Source organism: Rhinolophus sinicus, chromosome 2, assembly GCF_057876585.1.
Source record: "Rhinolophus sinicus isolate RSI-liver-muscle chromosome 2, RSI-T2T, whole genome shotgun sequence".
NCBI classification, from domain to species: Eukaryota; Metazoa; Chordata; class Mammalia; order Chiroptera; family Rhinolophidae; genus Rhinolophus; species Rhinolophus sinicus.
The window spans coordinates 157,123,846-157,145,953 of NC_142502.1; the positions used below are offsets into that span (position 1 = coordinate 157,123,846).

The 22,108-nt window shown below is 38.5% G+C and overlaps 1 protein-coding gene across 2 annotated transcripts in view; it reads right to left on the reverse strand.

Moving 5' to 3' along the window:
- Positions 1–6,330: 6,330 nt before the first annotated feature.
- PPP1R21 (protein phosphatase 1 regulatory subunit 21) overlaps positions 6,331–22,108 on the reverse strand; it is a 55,290-nt gene continuing 39,512 nt past the window's right edge. For both annotated transcript variants that reach the window (XM_019719154.3, XM_074331951.2), the window contains exons 16-22: positions 20,312–20,404; positions 17,418–17,660; positions 14,242–14,274; positions 12,947–13,063; positions 10,485–10,583; positions 9,329–9,457; positions 6,331–7,040 (exon numbers count right to left, since the gene is read on the reverse strand). In XM_019719154.3, the coding sequence (XP_019574713.2) occupies positions 7,011–7,040; positions 9,329–9,457; positions 10,485–10,583; positions 12,947–13,063; positions 14,242–14,274; positions 17,418–17,660; positions 20,312–20,404 (744 nt within the window). In that variant the 3' untranslated portion in view covers positions 6,331–7,010. The remainder of the gene's footprint in view (positions 7,041–9,328; positions 9,458–10,484; positions 10,584–12,946; positions 13,064–14,241; positions 14,275–17,417; positions 17,661–20,311; positions 20,405–22,108) is intronic.

A 22,108-nucleotide genomic window follows, 5' to 3' on the forward strand; every position in this document is an offset into this window, starting at 1 on the left:
TTGGAAATCCATATTCAAAAACATATTACAGTGTATGGATGACTTCAACAAAAGTGAAAATGAAACGGGGAGGGGGGGATCACCATTTTAGGTGCAGGATACATACTGGCCTGAGGTCTGAAGCACATATTCTTTTTAAAAAACTTTTCCTATGAGAAAACCTGAATACTCTTTGGATAGAAATTTCCGTACATAAATTTAAAAAACCCTTATTTTCATTGAGAATGGCAACTGACATCAATGATATTTAGGGGCATGATCACTTAATTCAGAATGGCCCATGATTGGCTATCCTTTGTCCTAGAAATGGGACATTCTTAGGTGTGGCTTGAGCTACACTGACCATTGCGACAGTTGGGCAGTCCCTTGGCCTGCTTCCTAGAATGTATCCAGTTAGCGTTTACTGAACACCTACTATGTACAAGGTATAATGCGGGTTCCTGTCTCATAACTGCAGCTGCTTAGGGAGATGGCATACATGAAAATGACTACATGAGATATGTTGACAGTTTAACACAATAGAAGTGTCCTAAAGAAATAGAAGGAAAGTTGGAGAGGGAGAATATTCTTAAGCATCTGAGCAAGATTTAAATGCGTGACATTTTGTTCTTTACTAGTTAACTGAACTGTGTTGCTTCTATGGGACCTATGTGGTGTCACCACTGGGCTAGTCCACTGGTATTTAGGGAGCAGCAGGGTTGAGTTCAGAGATCATTAAAGCTCCTGAAAAAACAAACATAAAGGTTCTAAGGGAGATGGGGGAGTGCCTTTTGAGGTCCCTATGCATGCAAACCAGACAATAGCTTCCAGCATGTTCCCACCTAGGAGTCAATTCTTCTAATCCTCGCCTTAGGAAAACAGTTATTGTAATGCTTCATAACCTTTTCTTTCAAAGATTTGGAAGAGCTATAATGGGTTTTCCTGCTCTAATGCTTTGATTGCCAATTAATTTCCTAATTTGGAGATAATTACTAAACTGCTGAAAAATGTAAGGCAGGGACAACCAACTGCTTACTGACAAGCTTTCCATTTATCACCATGGTGTCTGAGGGCAGGGCCCTTAGCCGAAAACAGAAGCTTCCTCTTCTATCACAGAACAGACCAGTTCTTGTCAGTGTGGTTCTGCCAGATGGTTTCTTAGCCATCATCACCGAGTTGCTGTCTTCTATGCTTCAGTTAGAGAGTTTGAAGCCTTTCAAGAGCTGGGAGCAACTTCCAGGGTTAATGCAGCAAAACACAACACTATAGTAAACGTTACATTTTTCTGAGGATGTTTCTTATAAAGAAGACTTTATTTAATTCATGGTCATTTGGAGAGAGCCTTTTGCTCCAACTTTTTTGGTTGCTTCCTTAGCTAACTGGTTCCTCATTTTACTTATTTTTTTCTCACATATTTGTTTGGAAATAGTGCAGTTTTTGTTTTGTTTTGTTTTGTTTTAATAGATAACAACTGCGAAAGCCATCATGTTGTTAAAATGTATCTGTTAGCTTAACTGATAAGAGTTAATTTCTTACCAAAAGCAATGGAGAATCCAGTTTTATCAGCTTTGAAAAGCATTCTTGTAACAACACAATGGGGGGTGGTGTTTAAAAATGCTATCACAAGACACATGCTCTTTATCAGCTTTTCAAGCTGTGCCTGGAAGGTCTCATCCCTTCATCCCGGCCTGCTATAGAACACAATGTGAACAGCGCCCCCTGGAGTTGTGCAGCCAGCTAACCTATAACCTTACCCTAGTAATTTTTTTTCTCATTTGGAATTTCTTATAATCCCAATTTTGGTTAAAAACAAATATTTTATATATGCATGAAAGCAGCAGGAATAAACAAAAATGTTGAATCGCCACAAAGAGAGATGTGGGCTCTTGATACTTTACCTTATTTTCTAAATTTTCAACGATGAGCATGTTGTATGTAGTCAAGAAAAAGTAGGAAATACTTCAGTAAGTTTTGAAAATTACATCTTTTCCAGGAAGCAATGCATGATTACTTACAAGTCTTTTTTCTTTCTCCTTCCTTCCTTCCTTCCTTCCTTCCTTCCTTCCTTCCTTCCTTCCTTCCTTCCTTCCTTCCTTCCTTTTTTTTTTTTGTCTTTTATTCCGATGTGGACTTCAGCGAACTAGCTGAATCCCTCAACTGAGTTCCTAAACTCTGTGCCTAAATTGAGAATGACCTTATTTTTTCTTTCCATGCCACACAGGACTAGAAAGAATAGACCAGTCTTTGAGAGGTAGCTTGCAGTCACTGGAAGGAGTAATGGGATGAGAGAGGGTTATTTTAAGAGTGGGAGACACTTGATGCCCAAGATGATGAGGAAGGGAGATCCCAAGAGCGCAGCAGTACTGCCGGCCTAGAGAGCACATCCTGGAGCACGTCAGAGGGCTCTAGGAGAGACTTCCTGAAGAAGATGAAGTTGGCTGAACACCCATACGAACAGGACCACACTGAGAAGAGAGTTATACACCTTGGAGAGAATGTAGGAATAAATTAGTGACAAGTACCATAGAAAACGCAGTATGTAAATTTTTTAAAGACAATTATTAACTCCAGGGAAAAACAAAAAGTTGTAGAGGAAAGGAAAAGTAATCATAGTATTTTATATGACTCAGCTATCAACAGCATTTTAATAATCATAATAAAGTATATATCCTGAATATTGACCTAATCAAACTGTTGATGTAACTAGTTTGAAGAGGAGACAGGAAGAGAAAAAAAAAGTATATATGTGTATGTGACTAGTGGGAGAGGGGGAGGCAGATGCAATATAGGCAAATCCTCATCTTCCAAATGTGAAGTCAACTGATAATGCCCAACAGGAAAACACAAGTAACATGCTATTTGGAAATATGGAGACAGATACCAGAACAGCAAGTGCAAGGGGTTTCCTCTGGGGAGCATGAAATTGGGGGAAGGCTCAGCGGACTGTTTGTGTTGTTTTGCCTTGTTTTTCCATAGCTTTGCTAAAAACACAAACATGCTCTGAGACAGTCCCAGGGCACGATGGACAGCATACGATTTGCAATGACACATTTACAGGATCACTTTGTTGTGCCACTAGTGGGCTATAAGCTCTCAAGGGCCGCCAGCACGTCTGTTTTCCTTATCACAGCCTCCCCAGTACTGAGCACACGGCAGGCTCTCCACACATACTTGTTGAATGAATGATGAAATGGGTAAGGCAGATGTACAAGTCAGCACTCACCATCTTCACAGAGGTGTGCATAACTGAAGATTTACAGGCAAAATGGCCCAATGTTTGCGAATTGCCTTAAAATACTCCAGGAAAAAAAAGAAGTGCAGAAACAAGATAAAACAAGATTGACAAAATGTTCATAACAAGTGATGAGGAGATAAGGACTTGTACCCATCTCTCTACTTCTGTGTGTGTTAGAAAATTCCTTTAAAAAAAGAGCAAGTTTGTATAGAAAGAGAACTAGAAGGAGGGGGCAGCACAACAGCGTCAATATATTACACGCAGAATTCAGTAGTTAGGAAGGTTTGTATAACGTGGAATATGTAAATAAGAGTGAAGGGTCAGAGAAGGAAGACCATGCACGCCGAAGGCCAACATTGGGGCAGGCCGTTGGCCCAAGAAATTCACTAAAAGCTGATTGAAAGAAAGGGTCGGGGTAGTTGATGAAGACGTGGAAAGGGAAAGTTGAGTGAAGTACTGGAGTTACTGAGAAATTTAGTATTTTATTCTACAAACACATAGTACCTGCAGGTATAGAACTGAATACCCCCACCCCCCATTGAAAAGGCTCATTCTGCAGTATGAATAATCCAGGCTCTAGAGTCAGACTAGCCTGGATTTGGATCCTGACTCTATCTCAGCATGTATGAGCTGTATGACCATGGAGAAAACTGCTTTTCCTCTCTAAGCTGTAGTTTTCTATTTAGAAAGTGGGGATAGTAATAGCACAAATGAGCAACAGTTATTGGAGGTTTAAAGGAAGTAATACATATCGAGTCTTACCCATGCCTGACTTACGGTAAATGGTTAACAATTGGTGGTGGTTATATGCCTTGGGAAGGGGTTCTGCCAAGATGGCGAAGATCTCACCAGGTAAGTTTAAAAGGGACAATTTTGCCAGGAAACAAACTGCACCCTTTATAGTCCTGCCCTGTCCCTCAGCCCTAGGAAACCTCCCAGGATGCACTAAGTAGTCCACAAGTCCTGCCTGCGGGCCTTGGGGCCGGACGCCATGCAGGGCAATAAGGACGGCTAGTCTGGGAGCTCACAGCCAGTGGGACATACAGGCCTCAGCCACCAAAGCAAAGAGGGAAACGATCCCAAGATTCACACCATCTCTAAGAGAAAAACAGGCCCATCGCTCAGGAAGAGTCTTACTTTTCCTGACCCAGAGAGCTGAAGGTTTTCATAAAGGTGGCGGGAGAGTACACTGGGTACGTGGAAGAGAATGAGAAAGCGAGCGACGGTTAGCGCTACGTCTCACACACATACTCCACTACTGGATGGTGCCCAGCAGACAGTGAGGAGCCATGTGAAGCCTCTCCATCAGGAAGATGACTCTGCAGAGACAAGTTTTAGAAAGATGCTCTGGGGAAAGGTGTGGGAGGTCTGGAGTACAGGAAAATGAGTAATCCAGACAACAGGTAGCCGGGGCTCGAAAAAGATATCAAGTAAGGCGCAGTTGTAAGGTTGGTGCAAAAGTAATTGCAGTTTAAAAGGTTAAAAAAATTGCAAAAACCGCAATTACTTTTGCACCAACTGAATGGAATTGAAAGATATTGCAAAGGCAGGAAGATTCAATAAGTAAGAGAACCAAGAAGATGTGTGAGGGGAAGAGGAATCAAAGGTGATTCCCAGGGGTTCAGCTTAAGCTACAACTAGGTGGAAGCTAGTGGCGCCTCCCTCCGTCTTCTCTCAGTCAAGTTTGTTCAGGCCAAAATCCTTGGCTTCGTCTTTGACTCCTCTCTCTTACACTCCACATCCCGTCCAATCAACATTCAACAAACACTCACTGAAAGCCAGGCAGTGTTCTGGGTACAGGGACTACAGCAGTGAACAAAACCAACCAAAACTCCTGCCTTCATGGAGCTGTAGCTTCTAGAGGTGGAAACAGGCAATAAATAAGACAAACAGGTAAATATATTGTCCGTTAGATCATGGTAAGTATTAAAGAGTAAAATAAAGCAGAGAAAATCAACAGAAGTATACAGGGAAGGAGTTGCAATTTTAGATAATATCTGTCAGCAAATCCTATCAACCCTTTCTGCAAATAAATCCAGAAACAGACTTCACACAACGTCCACTGCCACTACATGGTCCACTCCTCCACCATCTCTCAAAAGGCTCCTATTATTACAATAGTCTCCTAATTGGACTCTGCTTCCACCATTGCTCCCCAATCTCTTCTCAACACAGCAGCTAACAATTCCATTAAGTCATAAGTCAGATGAACACCTGTTTGTCCCAAACCCTCAAGGGAGGAATAGAAATAGAGTAAAAATGCCAAAAGGATTTCGGGAACACTGAAGGCCTGACAGAGGCTGGAACCCCTAAGTTGATGATGGAGCTAATCAGCGAGGTGAAGTGATGTTATCTTCTCAGTGCTTGGGGGCCTCGGTGCAGTGAAAACAGCTGGCTCAGCTGCTGGAGAACTGGAAATGGGCAGGTCACAGAACACAAAAAGGGCAAAGAGTCTGGGGGCTTGAAGGGCCAGAAGAATGGGCCTGAGCTGACCCACCAAAGATCCCCAAGGCAGGATCCAAACACCGTCGTTATTGTGAAGACTGAGCATACCGGCTGGTCTCGCCCTGCAGCAGGCAGCGGAGGACTTGGGACGGAGGCTCAGCTCACATGCTGAGCACCGAGAAGCCGGTGGGGAGTCTCGGGCAAACCAGAATAAAGCTTTTGGGAGGCAGTGCTTAACAAACGCCTAGAGAAGAGGCGCAAGGGAGATGGAGCTACAGGCAGGGAGGTAGGGAGCAAGGGGTTTCCAGAACATCTCCGACCTGGGGACTTGCACAGGGGGTGAAGTGGGCCCGTGCAAGCAACTCAGAAGAAAGGCGCAGCAATGCGGGTACTGGGAGAGACACCGAGGTGTACACTGAAATGATACAATTTCCCTAAAATAAACCACCGGGGAGCCTGAAAGGGCTCAGGGTCCTAGCTTGAAGTCTAGTTACAAGTACCTCTCAAGGCAAAACTCAAAGCCTTGATAAAGGATTAACTGTACAATTATTCCAATTTGGAGGATTAGAAAGATTATATCTAAGTCAACTGGGATTTGGTAAATTTTGTAAAGCGTACTACTTTAACAGGTTTCAGTTTCCTTTACCAAATTTTCATAGAGAGACTGAAGGTTTGATATAGTACGAATTTATTGACATCAATTTCCTTAAGCTATTATTCCAACACAGAGAGGGTACTGAAGAGCTGCAGACAATAATAATAAACCCACAAGATCTGAAGTTTGCAAGGCCCACTCCCTCGGAGAGTAAGTGAGAGAGAGAGAGAGAGAGAGAGAGAGAGAGAGAGAGAGAGAGAGAGAGAGAGAGAGAGAGAATGAAAAAGTCTTCAAAAAGAATCTGGAAACTGCTTTCATTATAGCAAGAAGTAACGACAGTTTGACAATGTAAGCATTTTATCCAGAAACATATATCTATTCCATAGATACCAAATCAATTACCATATAATTGAGTTGAAAATATACAAAATATTTGTTGTTCTTACATACTGAAATCAAAACCTAATTTTAAAAAGTGCACAGTAAAAACAGTGTAAGGAAACCTACAATATCCATGGTATGTGTATAGTTTTCCATTTTACTGTCAACATCAAAATCGGTATTGCCTTATTTGCCTTACTGGTTACAAATATATTTTAAATGTTTCAAGGCCATTTATAACACTGACTAGTTTACTAGGTCCAACAACACTCCAGCTTCCTGAAGGCGGCCAGCACTGGATGTGGAGACGCAGACCTGCAGCTCCCTGCAGCAGTAGCAGCTCTGGAAAGAAGTCACCAACCAGCTATGTGTAAACTACCGATTCTTGTTCTTTTTAGAATTTCCCTGTGCAAAGAAAAATATCAACAGTAAGAACACAAACTTCAAGAACAATAATTCCCATCGTTTATAGACCAAGTTGTCTGAAGGCATATTTCACTTTGGAAAACTTTAACTTCCAGGAGAATAGTCGATAACCTTGCATTGCTAATTTTTATTCAGTAATCACGAAGCAGTTTGTTAGTTTTAATTCTCCCCAATTTCTAAAGTTCATGGACCCTATCCCCCTGGCAGCTGAGTACAGGCAATAAAGAGAGAAAAGAAAGCTATCTTGGATTTATCAAACCTGAAATAATCCTTTTGTTCCAAAGACAAGGGAGTTTTTGATTTTGTGAAACTGCATAAACAATTTTAGCCTAAACATGTTTCTTTACTGTTTAATTAAATACCTTTTAAAGGTCTTAATAGATACTTATTTTGCATATGTGCCAACTAACAACCAAATGACAATGATTATCTGTCAAAAGGAAGCTCAGATACTGGTTGAGAACAAGCAAGAGGGAAGACGTCTTAAATTATTCCCACCCAATTCCCCTCACATATGGAGATTTGGGATTTCCAGTTTTGAGTAACTTTTCTTCTTTCTGGAGAAGTTCACTCTTTAGGAAAACATCATAATTAAGTTCCTATACTTAACTATTAGGTACAAATACATTCTTTTCATGTAAGTGGGAAATGCTTGCAGAATACAAATATTAAGAGCAAGATAATAGCAAGCAAATGGTTTTAGGATGTTTACTTGGTATCCAGTGGAGACCATGTCAACTCAGCCATAAGATAATGCCATAGCAATCTGAATTACTAATAGACATGTAGGGGGGAAAAAAGCAATAGGGATCACAGAATGATCAAAGGAAGGTTAACAATATAAACTACAAAGTGAAGAAGGATCTCTAACTCAGTGTTTTACTAATGACAGATATTTTAAGGACTAGATTAAAAAGTTCTGAGAGGGCTTGAAAATTCCCTAACTTCTAAAGTAGCTGCAATGAGCTTTGTTGTACTCAACATTAACCCTTCTAATTCAGAGCCAAATGCCTCTGCAGCTCTGAAGTGAAGTTTCCCTGTAGACACTGCTCCTTTCTTTCATATGTTAGGTGCTAAAACAGGCTTTCTCATACTAGTCATTCCAATGAATGTGCTTTCTACATGAGCTAGCTGCTGCCCTGCTGGAATATCAAGAGGAAAGGGTTAAGGGAAGCACTCTTCAAGAGGACCAGTCCCCACCCCCTACCTCCAAGCTCAAGTTTCCTGAAACACAAGTAACTGGAGAACCATAATGAGAACCATATTGGCTGGTTACGATCATCACAAGATGTCCCAGAAAAGCATCCCAGACACTCTTCTTCGAAGTAGCCAGAGGCCAGTCGATACAATGAAACTACACTGAGAAACAAAACTATATAACGAGATGCCAATACATGATACATTTTCCAAGGAGATGCCAACTGAGCAGAATGGTGCCCTGTACCACCACTAGCAGACACTGAGATAAACCTAGGGTTTGTTCATCCCTGTTTCCTCTGCTATGCCAGCACATAGCAGGAACTCAATAAATGCCACTAGGGCAATAAGAGGCAGCAGTGTGTTTCAAAGAGCATAGGCTGGAAACATAAATCCAAGCTGGTAGTGGTACATTATCATTTGAGTTACCAAACTGTGCCAAGCATCTGAGATGATGTATAGAACCAAGTCCCTGGCCTCCCGAAGCCTGTTTTTCATGGTAAAAGAGTCTATACATCATGTTACAACAGTAGAGACACGCTACGTGGATATACATTTCAACATAAAAATACTACCAATATCTACTGGCTCCAGCCTGGACAAGCAGAGTCTTTATGGGAAATGAAATCAAAGGGAATTTTTAGAATTAAAAGGAGAAGACATTCAGGTATATGGATATATATGAGAATAAATTTGCTACAGAAGGTTACTCTTCAACAGCACCATTTCAGATTCATATAAAAAAAAAAAAGAGCAATTACCATCATAAACCACCTAAGAGTCCCCCACATTGATACAACAGTAGCAGAAATGCCAAAAAAAAAAAAAAAAAAAAGGACACAGCATCGGGCCTTAGAGGTCAGAGCTTCTCTTAACTTGTAACTCAGCCAAAGAAACTTAATTTTACTTTTGGGTAAGGGGACCAATGATATTAAGAAAAACGATTTACAAACACTTTAAATCTCTTAACCTTCAGCTCCTGAAATGCCGAGCAGTGAGAAACCTTATATGAAACACATGAAATATTCAATATTATACTGCAGAGAGACTACCTCCTTCCACTGCCTCACCTTACTGGACATCTTCAGTGTGTCGATCTCTTCTCTCTGTTTGGATAATGTCTCGTTCATGCTGCACAGGTGGTCACTCATCATACTTAACTGATCCTCATAACTCCTCTTGGTAGTTGTCAGTTCATCCTAAACGGCAAAGGAAAAGAGGGGAAAAAATAAAAAGAAACGTCAAAACCCCACTAGTCATACAATTCTAAAGCTTTTCTAGTTTATAAAAAAAATTTTGGAAAAGCAACTTATCTACATGACCTATCTGACCAATTCACATGAAGGTTAAGCCACAGGCCTAACAAGTGAACAACGTTAAAAGAAATGGGGAAAAAGTTTTTCTCAGCCTTCAAAATATGTTCTGACTCTCTTTGTAAAAATGAGTTTCCTTCTATGACAGGTATAACAATGTCACAAAAAAACGAGAGGACTACTCGATCTCTCCAAATCCCCTCAGGTTTTCTGGAGCCCTTGGTGAGGTGGGGAAGCCTGTCTCTGGCACTTTCCCACCATCCCACACCTGGCTTAGTCCTACAGGCAGGACCTTCCGTGGAAGAAGCACATTCCTCTCTCTTCCCATCTCTCAGGCTCTCTCTGGCCCCTTAAAATCTAATCCTGTGCTCCTAGCTAATCTGAGAAACTAATCTGAAATGAGGAGGAAGTGGGTGTTGCTGTGCTACTGTGTTATTTCTTTTCCTGTATCAAGTTTATATTTAATAGGAGTTTTCTGGAAACAAGGCTTTAAAACAAAGCAGTGAGTAAGGAGAAATATTTTTCAGCCCTCCCTCCCAGTTTAGGTCAGTTTCATGAAACATTCAAGAGAAGGAACAGAACAAGAGCAAGGTGAACAAAACCAGTTTATAGCCCACAATGATAGGTATTAACATGGAAGAAAGAAAGGATTACGGGGAAATATGTCTTATTTATAGAAATGCTGACTACAGAACTATTTAAAATTAAAATCAAGTCGGAGAAACAAACAATACAACCACTTTTTGCCTGATGTAAGACGTTACTTTAAAATGGGTTAGAAATAAAGTGGTTAGAAAAATGTATGTCTAGAGCTGAATGCCACTCCTGTAGAAAGGAAATGCTGACTTTGCCACCCAAGGACTTTCAATGAAGAAACGTATGAAAACTGCTTAGGTAACACTTATGAACTCACCTGAAGTCTGCTGATGTTCTGACTGGCTACTTTCATCTCTTCTGCCAGTGTCTCTTTAGACTTTTCAGCCAAAGCTAGTCTTTTAGAGAGTGCTCGGCACTGTTAAATCAGAAAGCATTCCATTATCCCAGGGAGCATTTCCCAAAAGCAAATTTACTTCAGGGAAGGTTACTAGAAAACAATCCCCAAAGCCAAAGCCCTTCTTCCCTCAATCCCTCCTTCCCATCCTTTCTTCCACAAATGTCTGCTGAGTACCTACAGGCCTGTTCCACACATTGGAATACACAAAAGAAAGATGTGAACCCCACTCTCATCATTTTAATAAGGAAAAAGAAAACTCTACTAACCCAAGCTCATCAACCGTTTTTTTCCTAGTTCTAGTCCAATGACCAGTGGTCACAAAAAACACAAGACGTTTTTACATTTACCCAGGAATTATTTATACTAGACAAAAAGAGAAGTGGTTATTTCACATGTTATCAATGACATCTGACCATGTAATATGGACCCTAAGATACTTCCCTTGTGTTTTAAGTCCTTTATTAAAGACCACATTACAGGAACAATAAAAGCTTTACAGTCCTACTCTATAGATTATGCTCCATCCACATTGGGGGGGAAAAAAAGTGAGTGTAGGACTGTAAAGATCCCAGCTGTTTTCTTTGGGAGTTCTACCAAACCTAGGCTATCCAGAGACAGAAGAAAAAAGAAAAACTCTATTTCACACTCTTGTTCAAAGAGGATGTGCCATTAAAAGGATTGCTCCACTTTCTGATAAGGCCATGAGACTGACCAGGAGCATCTGTTGAGACACATTTGAATGCTGTGTCAACATCAGATGCTCAGACTAACCATTCCAGTAAAGACATACAGGGGGTCACCACTTCCTGTTTACAGACGAGGAAAAACCAGGACAATTTAAAAACTCTTGTATCACAATTGTGCTGAAGACATTTACCAAGATAAGCAAGTCTCTTGGAACTAAAACAGCCTCAAAAATTCCCCACTCATTTCAGCAAAGTTCAGCCAACCAAATCAAGTGCCCTCTATTAATCAAACATCTATGTGCTTAGTGAGCCGGAAAACGAGGGAAAGAGTTTTGCAAGGCTTGGGTCTTCGTGAAGATGACAATCAACTCTAGGACACTAACTCAGAAGGTAGTTAGGGATCCAAATAAGGACATGATTTTTTGCCGCTTCGTGTGGCTCAGACGAGAAGCACTCGCGCACTTCTGTCTGCTGTCTTCCCCCTTTTCCACAGCCCACTAAGCTGTCACTAGTGACCCGCTCATCAGATAGGTATGTAATGGCTGCTTGTGAACAACACAGAGCTAGGCACATCATTTAATTTAGCAGGAAAAAAGAAGCAAAGCCCCTCTCCACTTTTGGTAACTGGCCTCCTGCAACTTCTCCATCTCCCTAGTTATAGGAGAAAATCACACAGTCAGGTCCCAATTAAGGGTACTATCTTTGTTTTCAATTTCTTTAACAATTAAAGCATTATAATGCTCCATCTGACATCTTTAACTGACCTTTTAATATAAAGTTTCAAATCAGAGACCTCACGGGTATTCTTATATGTTGACCAACATCTATTCTATCTTATCATTTGTTTCTTATGCTTTGATATCTGTATTTTCTTCCTTCATTTTCTCTCCTTCTAATCAATGAACTGTATATAATTTTATTGATTATCTTGCATTATGTTTTTCTAATTCTCTTAAGAAAATGAACCATTTGGTGAGGAAAGAAGAAAATGTAACAAAAAGTAAGATTTTGTATCTTTTAAAAGTTGAAAAAGGTTACATTTTTATCATTTACAGGAACTCATTTCCACAAATTGTCAGTTAGAAATTGGAAAGTATTAAAAAAAGAACCAGGCATATTTTGCTTTTTACTCTCCCTATACAAAAATCCCCTGATCGATGAATGTGACCTGCCTTTTACTCTAAAACCAGTAAACTACAATAATAATGCTCCAAAACATATACCATGTTTCCTCGAAAATAAGACCTAGCTCTACTAAGACAATCAGCTCTAATGCATCTTCTGGAGCAAAAATTAATATAAGACGTGGTTTTATATTATATACATTATGTAAGACCCAGTCTTATTTACTATAGTAAAATAAGACCGGGTCTTATATTAATTTTTGCTCCAAAAGATGCATTAGAGCTAACTGTCTGGCTAGGTCTTATTTTCGGGGAAAGGGTATTATATAACGGTTAAAAGAGCTACCTGACAATAAGAAGTCTCAACTATCTTTCAGTAACTTGGAAATGACAAATCAGTCCTGTATTTATTGAAAGGAAGCTTTTTGGATGGTATATAGACCAATCAATATGAACTCCAACCATATGAACAGACACTGACTTCTCTCTTCTAATGAACAACAGGAGACAAGCACAGTGACCTGATTCCTGAAGGGGTTAGAAAAAACCCCAAATCTAACTCTCCACTCACCTCAGCATAAAAATGCACTGACTTACTGTCAGCCAGCTGCAGTTGAGACGTCAGTTCCACTATCCTTGCCATATAGTGATTTTTAATTAAGTCTTCACGAAATTCCACATCTGGAACCTAAATAGAGCATATATAACTAAATAAATGACAGTGAGATGAAGCAGTTTTAGAAAAAAAGATATCACTTTAAAAAACAAAAGAGATAATGTTTTGTACATTTTCATTTGAAATTTGACGGGGAATCATCGTTTTCCTACACTCTAAGAAACTTCAGATAAGGCAGGTAAATGAAATGTTCCAAATGTCTTTTTTCAACATCCTGTCTATCTCAGAATGAAGCTGTGGCTTCAAGAGAACAGAGGAGAAATACTGGGAAGCCCTGGGCCATGTCCATCTATCAGCTTTTATTAGCCACAAACCGACTCAAAATCTCCATGTCTGACTCCTATATCCTCGTCTAATTGAAAGAGGGCAGGGAAAAGGGGACCATCTATTGGAACCCCTAAAATCTGAATATTCTTTTTTCCCCTTAATTATCTTAAGACAGCTTTAATGCTCTTAAACATACTAACCAGTTAAACTGTCTATAATAAACTATTTATGACCCTTGTCCCAGATTAGTAGTTCTTCTAGGTTACTCTAGCAATGACACACTACAGAATTTAGTTAAAAAAAAAAAATACATGCAAAAGTTCAAAGTTACCTAAAGTATAAGGCTAATAAGGAAATCAAAGAATTTACCAACCTTCTTGAACTGTGTTTACCAGCTCACTGTACTGAGTGGTAAGCTGAATGACTTCAGTGTTCTTTTAATGGTTATTTATAAAGTTACATCTTATAAAATTTCAAAACTCTAAAGTGCAAACCGATGTGACAAACCAAATGTGACCTGGGTTCGTTCACTCGAGGGCTAGAAACAAGTAGCAAGCACACTTGTTTATCCAGGCCCCGAAAATCCCTGTTCTCCCAGCCTGCCCACTGGGAGAGCTACAGGCTCTCGGACTCACACAGTACGCCAGCGAGCTGATGGCTGAGCTCAAGGCACACGTTATCAAACTGCCAAGTCAGGTCATTCAACGAGGCAATTACAAAAACACGCTATAATTTACTGGTGACATTCAAAGTGGAACCAGAGAGAAAAGTAACAACTGGTGGAGCGGGAAACACTGGTTCCACATTTGCTACAATGGTCATCAGAAAATACAATTAGAAAAATCTGACTTTTATAGGACTTTGGCAACAAACATTCAGCCAGATATTTACTAACAAACAACATGACGCCAAGGACACATTACCTCACCATCAGACGTCCTGGTTAAAATCCCAATCTAGAACATAAGGGAAAAAATGCTTTAGAACAGACTGTTTACATTTCAAACACACTAGTTTAAACATTTGTAGTATTTTCTCTTCTCAGTTCCTACTGTTTTAAAGCGCATTGGGACTGGAGTACTAGATAACCTTCAGATCGTCCTTTACTACAAGGAAACAGTACCTGGGGATGAGTAATAATGGGTCATGATCATCACTATTTCCTCTATCAAAATGCTGTTAGCCATGTTCACTGAAACCAACAAACTGGGAAGAGAGAGAGAACAGCTGACTCATCTTGTCATATTCTTTTCATCTTGTCATTTCTATGCCTATTTCCAAAGCAGTAGCCAAGGGGAGAGTGGGGGGTAGTAAAGACAGTTTTATGGTGACCATAATAACAGAACATGCCAAACAGAAAACACAAATACTCTGGCTGAAAATTCAAAAAGAGGAAGAAGAAATACATTCTTGATACAACGTTACTGTGACATCAATAAGTATTAATTTCTGATTTAAATTAATGAAAATGTAATTTTAAGCACATTAAAGTGCTGTCAGGTTTTTATTTTTTATTTTTTTATTTTTTTTAAGGAGAGCGCACCTCACAGTGGCCCCTGCAGGGACCGAACCTGCAACCTTGGTGTTATTACCATCACGCTCTAACCAACTGAGCTAACTGGCCACCCCAACCACCAGGCTTGTAAAGCTTGCTTTTATGGATTAAGATTGCAAAAATAGATAGTCATGATTACCAAATTCAGGTTATTGTTCAAGGTGGAAGGGCACGTGCTTGGGCACAATAACTTAAGAAAACTATTGAAAACTCAGTTTCAATGGATTCTATTAATCAAAGATGACACTCAGTAAACAGTCTGCACAGATTCTAAATTAATATCCTCAAGAGTATTACTCTGAACAGTGAGCACTATATCCACTAAATGTGTGCTAATGAATGTCATACCCACCTTGCTGTAAAAGTGTCTTTCATAAGACATTTTTTTTTTTTTAATAGAAGAGCCATAATTTTCTACTCATGGAGGCAGGAGTGCAATTAGTCTTTCTCTTTCAGTTAAAAACTGTTTATAGTAATCCACCAATCATTTGATTTTATATATCCAAATATGACTGCATTTGGCATCTATTCTGCATCCCCACCCTTACCCGTTACTCCCAGGTTATGGTTTGAATATGTGGGACAGCACACCTCTTCTCTACACAGATGTCTATCCAAGTTCTTATTCCATTAGATTGAGAACAACTAAGAGACGGGAATAAATTCCATTATATAGACTAGACTGTGAACAATGAAAGCAGGCTGACCATGTCTTGGGGTCTCTAATCCTGACCATCTAAAGACAATGACCAAAACTCAATTTCCTGGAAAATGTGGCAAATGAGGCATCTCAACTATAACTTAAATGAGAAGGGATAAAAAGAAAGGCTGAAAAGTGGGAAACACCAAGGAAGGCGGAAAATGCCATCTCTCTTTATCTCTACTGTCTCCAGGTCATTTTGGCAGGAATCTGCCATGTGCAGAGGGAAGGAGAATTCTGTGAGGAGACCCTTCTCTCGGTCTAAAATGTTCTTCTCCTGCCTTGGACTCCTGCTCAGTTTCAAAGCATACTCACGTGACCTTTTCTGTGACATCCTCCCCACGCCCTCCAGACACCTTCGCTGCAACCCCACAGCGCTCTGTACAGGGCTCCCTGTAGGATCGTCCTGTCACCATGCGGTCCATTCAAGTCATAACTCTGAGAAGTTGGGTTTATGTTTTTTTGCTTTTTAAAAAACGCTTATTCTTTTTTTTTTCTCCCTTATATTTTATCATGAAATTTTTCAAACATACAAGTACAGAAACTTGGGGAAAAAGTATAAAAAATATTTGTATATCCATGATCTCTATTCAATAATGAACATTTTACTATATTTGCCTTACTTACCTGTGTGTATATATTTATTCTGAACAATGTGAAAGTAAATTTCAGACATTATAATACCTTACCCTAAGTATTTTGGCATTTATCTCCCCAAATTAGGATCTTCTCCTAAATAATCATAATACCATTATCACACCTAGGAACATGAACACTAATCAGGTTTCTGACACTGTCAATGTGCAATGAGGTCTGTATGCATCCTGAAAGGAAAAGCTGTTTGCGTATGTTGCTCTCAGGTGTGCTCTTTGTCAGACACAAGGTAAAGCTGAGCAGGACCATGACCTGTTCTTCAATAGCATCAGTAGCTGCGGTACAGTCACCCACCTTAGAGCAAGGCCTGCAGAAATCACCCTGGTTCTCCTCAAGTTCCTTGAGAAATGCTTGTAAAAATACACCTAATGAGACCCTTCTGATTATGAGGGTTGTTTCTTTTTTCTCTTCCTGATTTCTCTTTTCCTAGATTTTCTAATTTGTTTTTAACAGTGGGGAGAATATTATAGTAAACTTTTCTCAAAGTAACTTTGAATTCCGTTAACGCCAAGAGAGATGTTTCTTCACTTTCTAAATCACTGCAATGAAATATAAGGCAAGAAATATGAAGTTGCAAGATAACATGCCAGTACCTCTCTTAAGACGAGAGGGGGTGGGAGACGAGGGTAAAACGGGATCAAATATATGGTGATGAAAGGAGAACTGACTCTGGGTGGTGAACACACATGTGAGATATAGATGACGTATTACAGAATTGTACACCTGAAACCTATGTAACTTTACTAACAATTGTCACTCCAATAAACTTTCATTTAAAAAAAAAAAAAAGGAAGAAATACTCGTAATTAACCTGATAGGTCTCTGTATTAAATGTATGTCAAAAAGCTTCACAGTATCTAGGCATATACCTACCAGATAATTCGTTAAAATTTTTTGTGGTCATTTCTAAGAAGAGCTAGGCATTTAGCCCTTGGTTGGAAACATAATCCTATTTTATAAATGTTTCTGTGGAAAAACAATCATCTTAAATTTGACGTACTGTATCTTTTCTAGGAACATGGCCTTCACTGTAGGGAAGCCTCATGCAAAATCAAAGGGAATTCATTGGAGCTGCTTTTTTGAGAGCACATGGATTCTTGCTGTTATAAACCGACGTGCAATTTAGATGGTCAACATTGAACCCTAGATTGGATCCTTACCGAGTCACATTAAAAGCAGATGGCACTTACCAGACTGGTGCTGTGAACTGGCTCCTGCACAGCCTTCGCTGAGGCTTCTTCCTGGCCTGTAGCTTTCACCACAGACGCATTCTCCGGGGCCAGCCCAGCCACCTGCCCACTGCTTGTGCTCTTCAGCTTATCTGCAATTCGCTGGTTTTCTTTCTCCAGCTTGATTTTGGCTAATTGTGCTTCCAACATCCAATGTTCTTTTTCCTGCTCCAGTTTGGAAATCTTCTCCAAACTCTGCTGAACCTTGAAAGCAACAGAGAGTTCTGCACCTTAGAGGATAATGCAGATAAAACTTAGTGGCAAAAAAAAAAAAAAAAAAAAAACCCTTATAAATGTAAACCAAAACTACCTCACAGAGATGAAAACAAAAAAGCTTGACCCTGGCATAAGAAAATATTTATTCAACAGAATAAATAAAAAGCACTACCATAAATTAAGAAACTGAACTATAATAAAATCAAACATCTCTATGCATCAAAAGCATCATTAAGTGAGCAGAAAGGAAAGCCACAAAGTAGACGAAGAAGCATGTATCCAATAGCGGAATAATATCCAGAACATATAAAGCACGTCTACAAATCAATAAAAACAAGATAGACAACTCAGTAAAGAAAAACAAACTAAAAAGACTTGAATAGGCACTTGTACAAGACTATAAACATAAAAAAGAAGGTATTCAATGTCACTATTAATCAAGAAAAAGCAATTTAAAACACCCAAATGAGTAAAATTAAAAAGATATAAAATACAAAGGTGGGAATATTTAGGGAACAATTGTTAACTATCCTATAGTGTTCAGAGGAGTAGAATTTGGCACAAACACTGAAAAACTTTTTGGCAGGATCTTTTCAAAAGGAACATATCATGCTCTATGACCTAGCAATTCCCCTTCTAGGCATATACCAAACAGAAATCATGCATATTTACCAAAAGACATGTCATAGCAGCACTATGATAGCCAAATACTTGAAACTACCCAAATACTCATAGGCAATAAGAATGAACAAATAAATGATGTATATTCACACAATAGAATACTCAACAGCAATGAAAATGGACAGATTGCAACTACATATAACATAAATGAATATTACAAATATACTGTCAAATGAAAGAAGCCAGACCTGAAAGAGTGTATACTGCATAATCTTGTTGAACAAAAAGTTCACAGCAGGCAACAAAACTAATCTATGATATGAGAATGCAGGATAATTGTTATCTTTGATGGTGAGGAGAGTAGTAACCGCAAAGAGGCATGAGGAAGACTTCTGGGGTCCTAGCAACTTTTTTACAGGTATACCTTACATAAAGAAATAAAGAAATGCTCTTTTTTAAAAATGTTATCTAGGTGCTGGTTACCTTAGTAAGTTTACCTGTGAAAATTCATTTGGACATATATTAATGATTTGCAGACTTTTAAGTATGTTATATACTTCAATAAGAAGTTGGAAAAAAACAAAACAACTAATTCTCAGGGCAAATAAAAGCTTGAGAATTACATAAAAGTAAAATTTTATAGTGAATTCTAAATATTTTATCAACTATCACGGTTGAGCAACAAGCGAGTACCAGGCACTTGTGCGTGGCACTTTCCTCCCGTTATCTCACCGAGCCCTCCTAACAGTCTGACAGTTCTCATTTCTCAAAGAGGAGAACTAAAGTTCCCAGCAGTTCAACTACCTGCTAAGCTAGCAAATGACAGAGCCCGGATTTGGGACCCCATCTGTCTGGCTCACACATCTGATTCTTTTCACTACACCACAGTGCCTCCCATTGGCTCAATTTATCCTTAAAAGACCATGAAAGGTAGATAGTATCCTCACTTTAGAGAGGAAGGGCGGGAGACCAGAGGGCTTATCAGACTAGCCTGCAATGGCAGAGTGGGAAAAGCTATAGCGCTGAAGTCATATGATTCCGCCACTTACTAGTTACTTTGGATAAATCTGCTTCATTTCTTTGTGTTTTACTTTCCTCACATAAAATAAGAAGAAAATCCAAAATCAATTTTTCAGATATTCCACATTTTATTGTTTGTCTCAGGAATTATTTTGTGGATAAAATTTTCAGTTCCAATATCACACAATACTAATGTTGAAAAGGTAAGTGATATGTGTCCAATGAAAATAAGGTCAGCATAGACAAAATATTATTTCAGATGAGTTTAATTGGGTTCTCTTTAAAATAAACATTTCCAAAACTAAAAGCCAGTATTAAAGCAAATAAATCTCTGACAAAAACTGAACTGGTGTAAAGCTGTACCAGCTTGGGAAAAAGACAGTACCTCCGAACATCCGCCTGCCCCCAAATTCAATTGACCAACTGAATACTGAAATGTTTTCATTCCTTAATATTTCATTAGTAAGAAATAAAATAACTCGGCCTTTTGAGCCTCTTCTTTTGCTCGGCCTGCTCCAAATCCTTTGGAGTGTACTTTTTCTCCTAATAATGCCACCTTGGGCCCTTGAGCCATTCTCTACTGCTCTGGTCATTTCTATTTCTTTGAAGTGTACTATCCCTTCTAATAAACTACTCTTTCACCACTTTAAAAAGAAAGAAAGAAAATAATTCACTAAGTCTCTAGCCCCTCTCCCCTTTTGCTTCATTATTTCAGACATTTAAATCTAGTGCCTAAAGAAAGAATGAATCATCGTGGCTGAGGTGTGTTGATATTATTTTATTGGCAATTGTTATACCAATTGAGTCAAATGAGTACCAACAAATGCTTTTCAAAGAATTATGCTAATGGTGCTTTTTAGCATGTGTTAAATAATCAACTAACTTTACATATTTACTTATATAGCCTTTCAAATCACCCTGTGTATGTTAAAAACCTTTGCCAGGGGATTTAACAGTTATGCGCTTTAACAAGTACCATGATTTCCCAGGTGCCATACCTGTTGTGCAAGGCCTTCTCGACTTTCAGTAGAGCTAAGAAGGATTCGGCGGTTTGCCAGTGCTTCCTCATAAGGCACAGACTCTGAGAGGGGCTATGGAAAAAGCATCATAAGAATTAAAGAAAAAGACCTTATCATCCCTCTGATCCTACATACACAAATAAGAATACTAAATGAGGTTTGATAGTAAGTTCAGATGTATGCCAGCATAGACTATTATTACCTTTAATACATGTGGAGGGAACCTTTTTTTTTAAGAAAGAAAAATAAGGAAAGGGAGCTTGTTACAAGCTATAGTAACTAAAACCATATTGACTTGCACCAAAATAGAAAGATAAAGGAATAGGACAGAAAATCTAGAAACAAAGACATATACAAAAGTATATTATGTGACAAATGTTGAATTTTTAAGTCAGTGAAGGAAGAGTAGACTGGCTAAATGGTGCAAGGACAACCGGTTATTAATTTACAAAAATAAGTATTTAGATCCTTACTTTTGTACCGTGTATCAGAATAAATAAATTCAAGACAGATTGAAGATCTCAATCTAAAAATTTAGACTGCAGAAATACTGGAAGAAAATGTAGGTGACCATCTCTATAATCATGGAAAATGCCCTGACTTTCCAAGATTACCCTTACTGAGAATCACTACCCTGAAGAAAAAGACTAGTTTGATGACAAAAAAATTAAAACTTCTATTTTGAAAAATTACTACAGCAAACTGAGGAAAAAGTATTTCCAATATAAATACAAAATTAAAACCCTCAATATAGAGAGCTTTCAACCATAATAGGAACATTTATTTAAAAACAGGTAAATGACTTGAACAGGGAGTTGACAGAATAAATATTAATGATAACTTTATGAAAGGATGTTCCACTTCAGTAATAAGCAAATAAATATAAATTAAAATAACAACAAAGAAGCTTGTTTTTTCTAAGATTGACAAATACTAAATTTATGGGTTAAATTTATACTTCTATTAATGGTAAACTATGAATAGGTAACCTTCCTGAAGTGTGGTCTGGAAAAATGTGTCAAAATTTGAAACATTCACAGACTGAACCAGCAATTCCATTTTTAGGAATTAATCTCAAAGATATAATTAAAATAATTAGACAAATATTAGACAAATAGGGAGATAGGTAGCTTTATGCATTGCTGCAAGTGCAAAACAGTGTAGCCACTCTTACGAGCAATTTGGCAATAAATATTAAAACTTAAAATGTGCAAACCACATGATCCAGAACATTCCACTTCTGGATCCATACATGTGCCCAAGGAGACATTTACAAAGCTATCCACTGCAGTATTATAACAGTAAAAAACTGGAATCAACCTAAATGACCACCAATAAGAGAATACCTAAATGAACCATGAAACACCCATATTATAGAATTCTATACTGTATTTAAAAAGGATATACTGGCCACCATATGTAATGATATAGACAGATCTCTAAAACATTTTAAATGAAAAAAGCAAGTTGCACAATGAAACAGGCATTTAAGTTAAAAACAATAAGAAAGAATATTCTACATATTCTGTATTGTCTATAGGGTTATATAGATGCATATAAATACTCCAAAAGAGTCTGGAAGGTCACACACCGAACCGATAACAGTATTTATCTCTGGAGAGGAAGTAGAATTAGACATTGTAATTTACCTATAATGTTCTAATGTAACCTAAGAATGTATTTATGTATTATCTCTAACTAAAAGTAAAAAGAAATAAGAAGAAAAAAGTAAAAACAAAGGTACAAAGTTGCATGTACTAGAATATCCATTGTAGT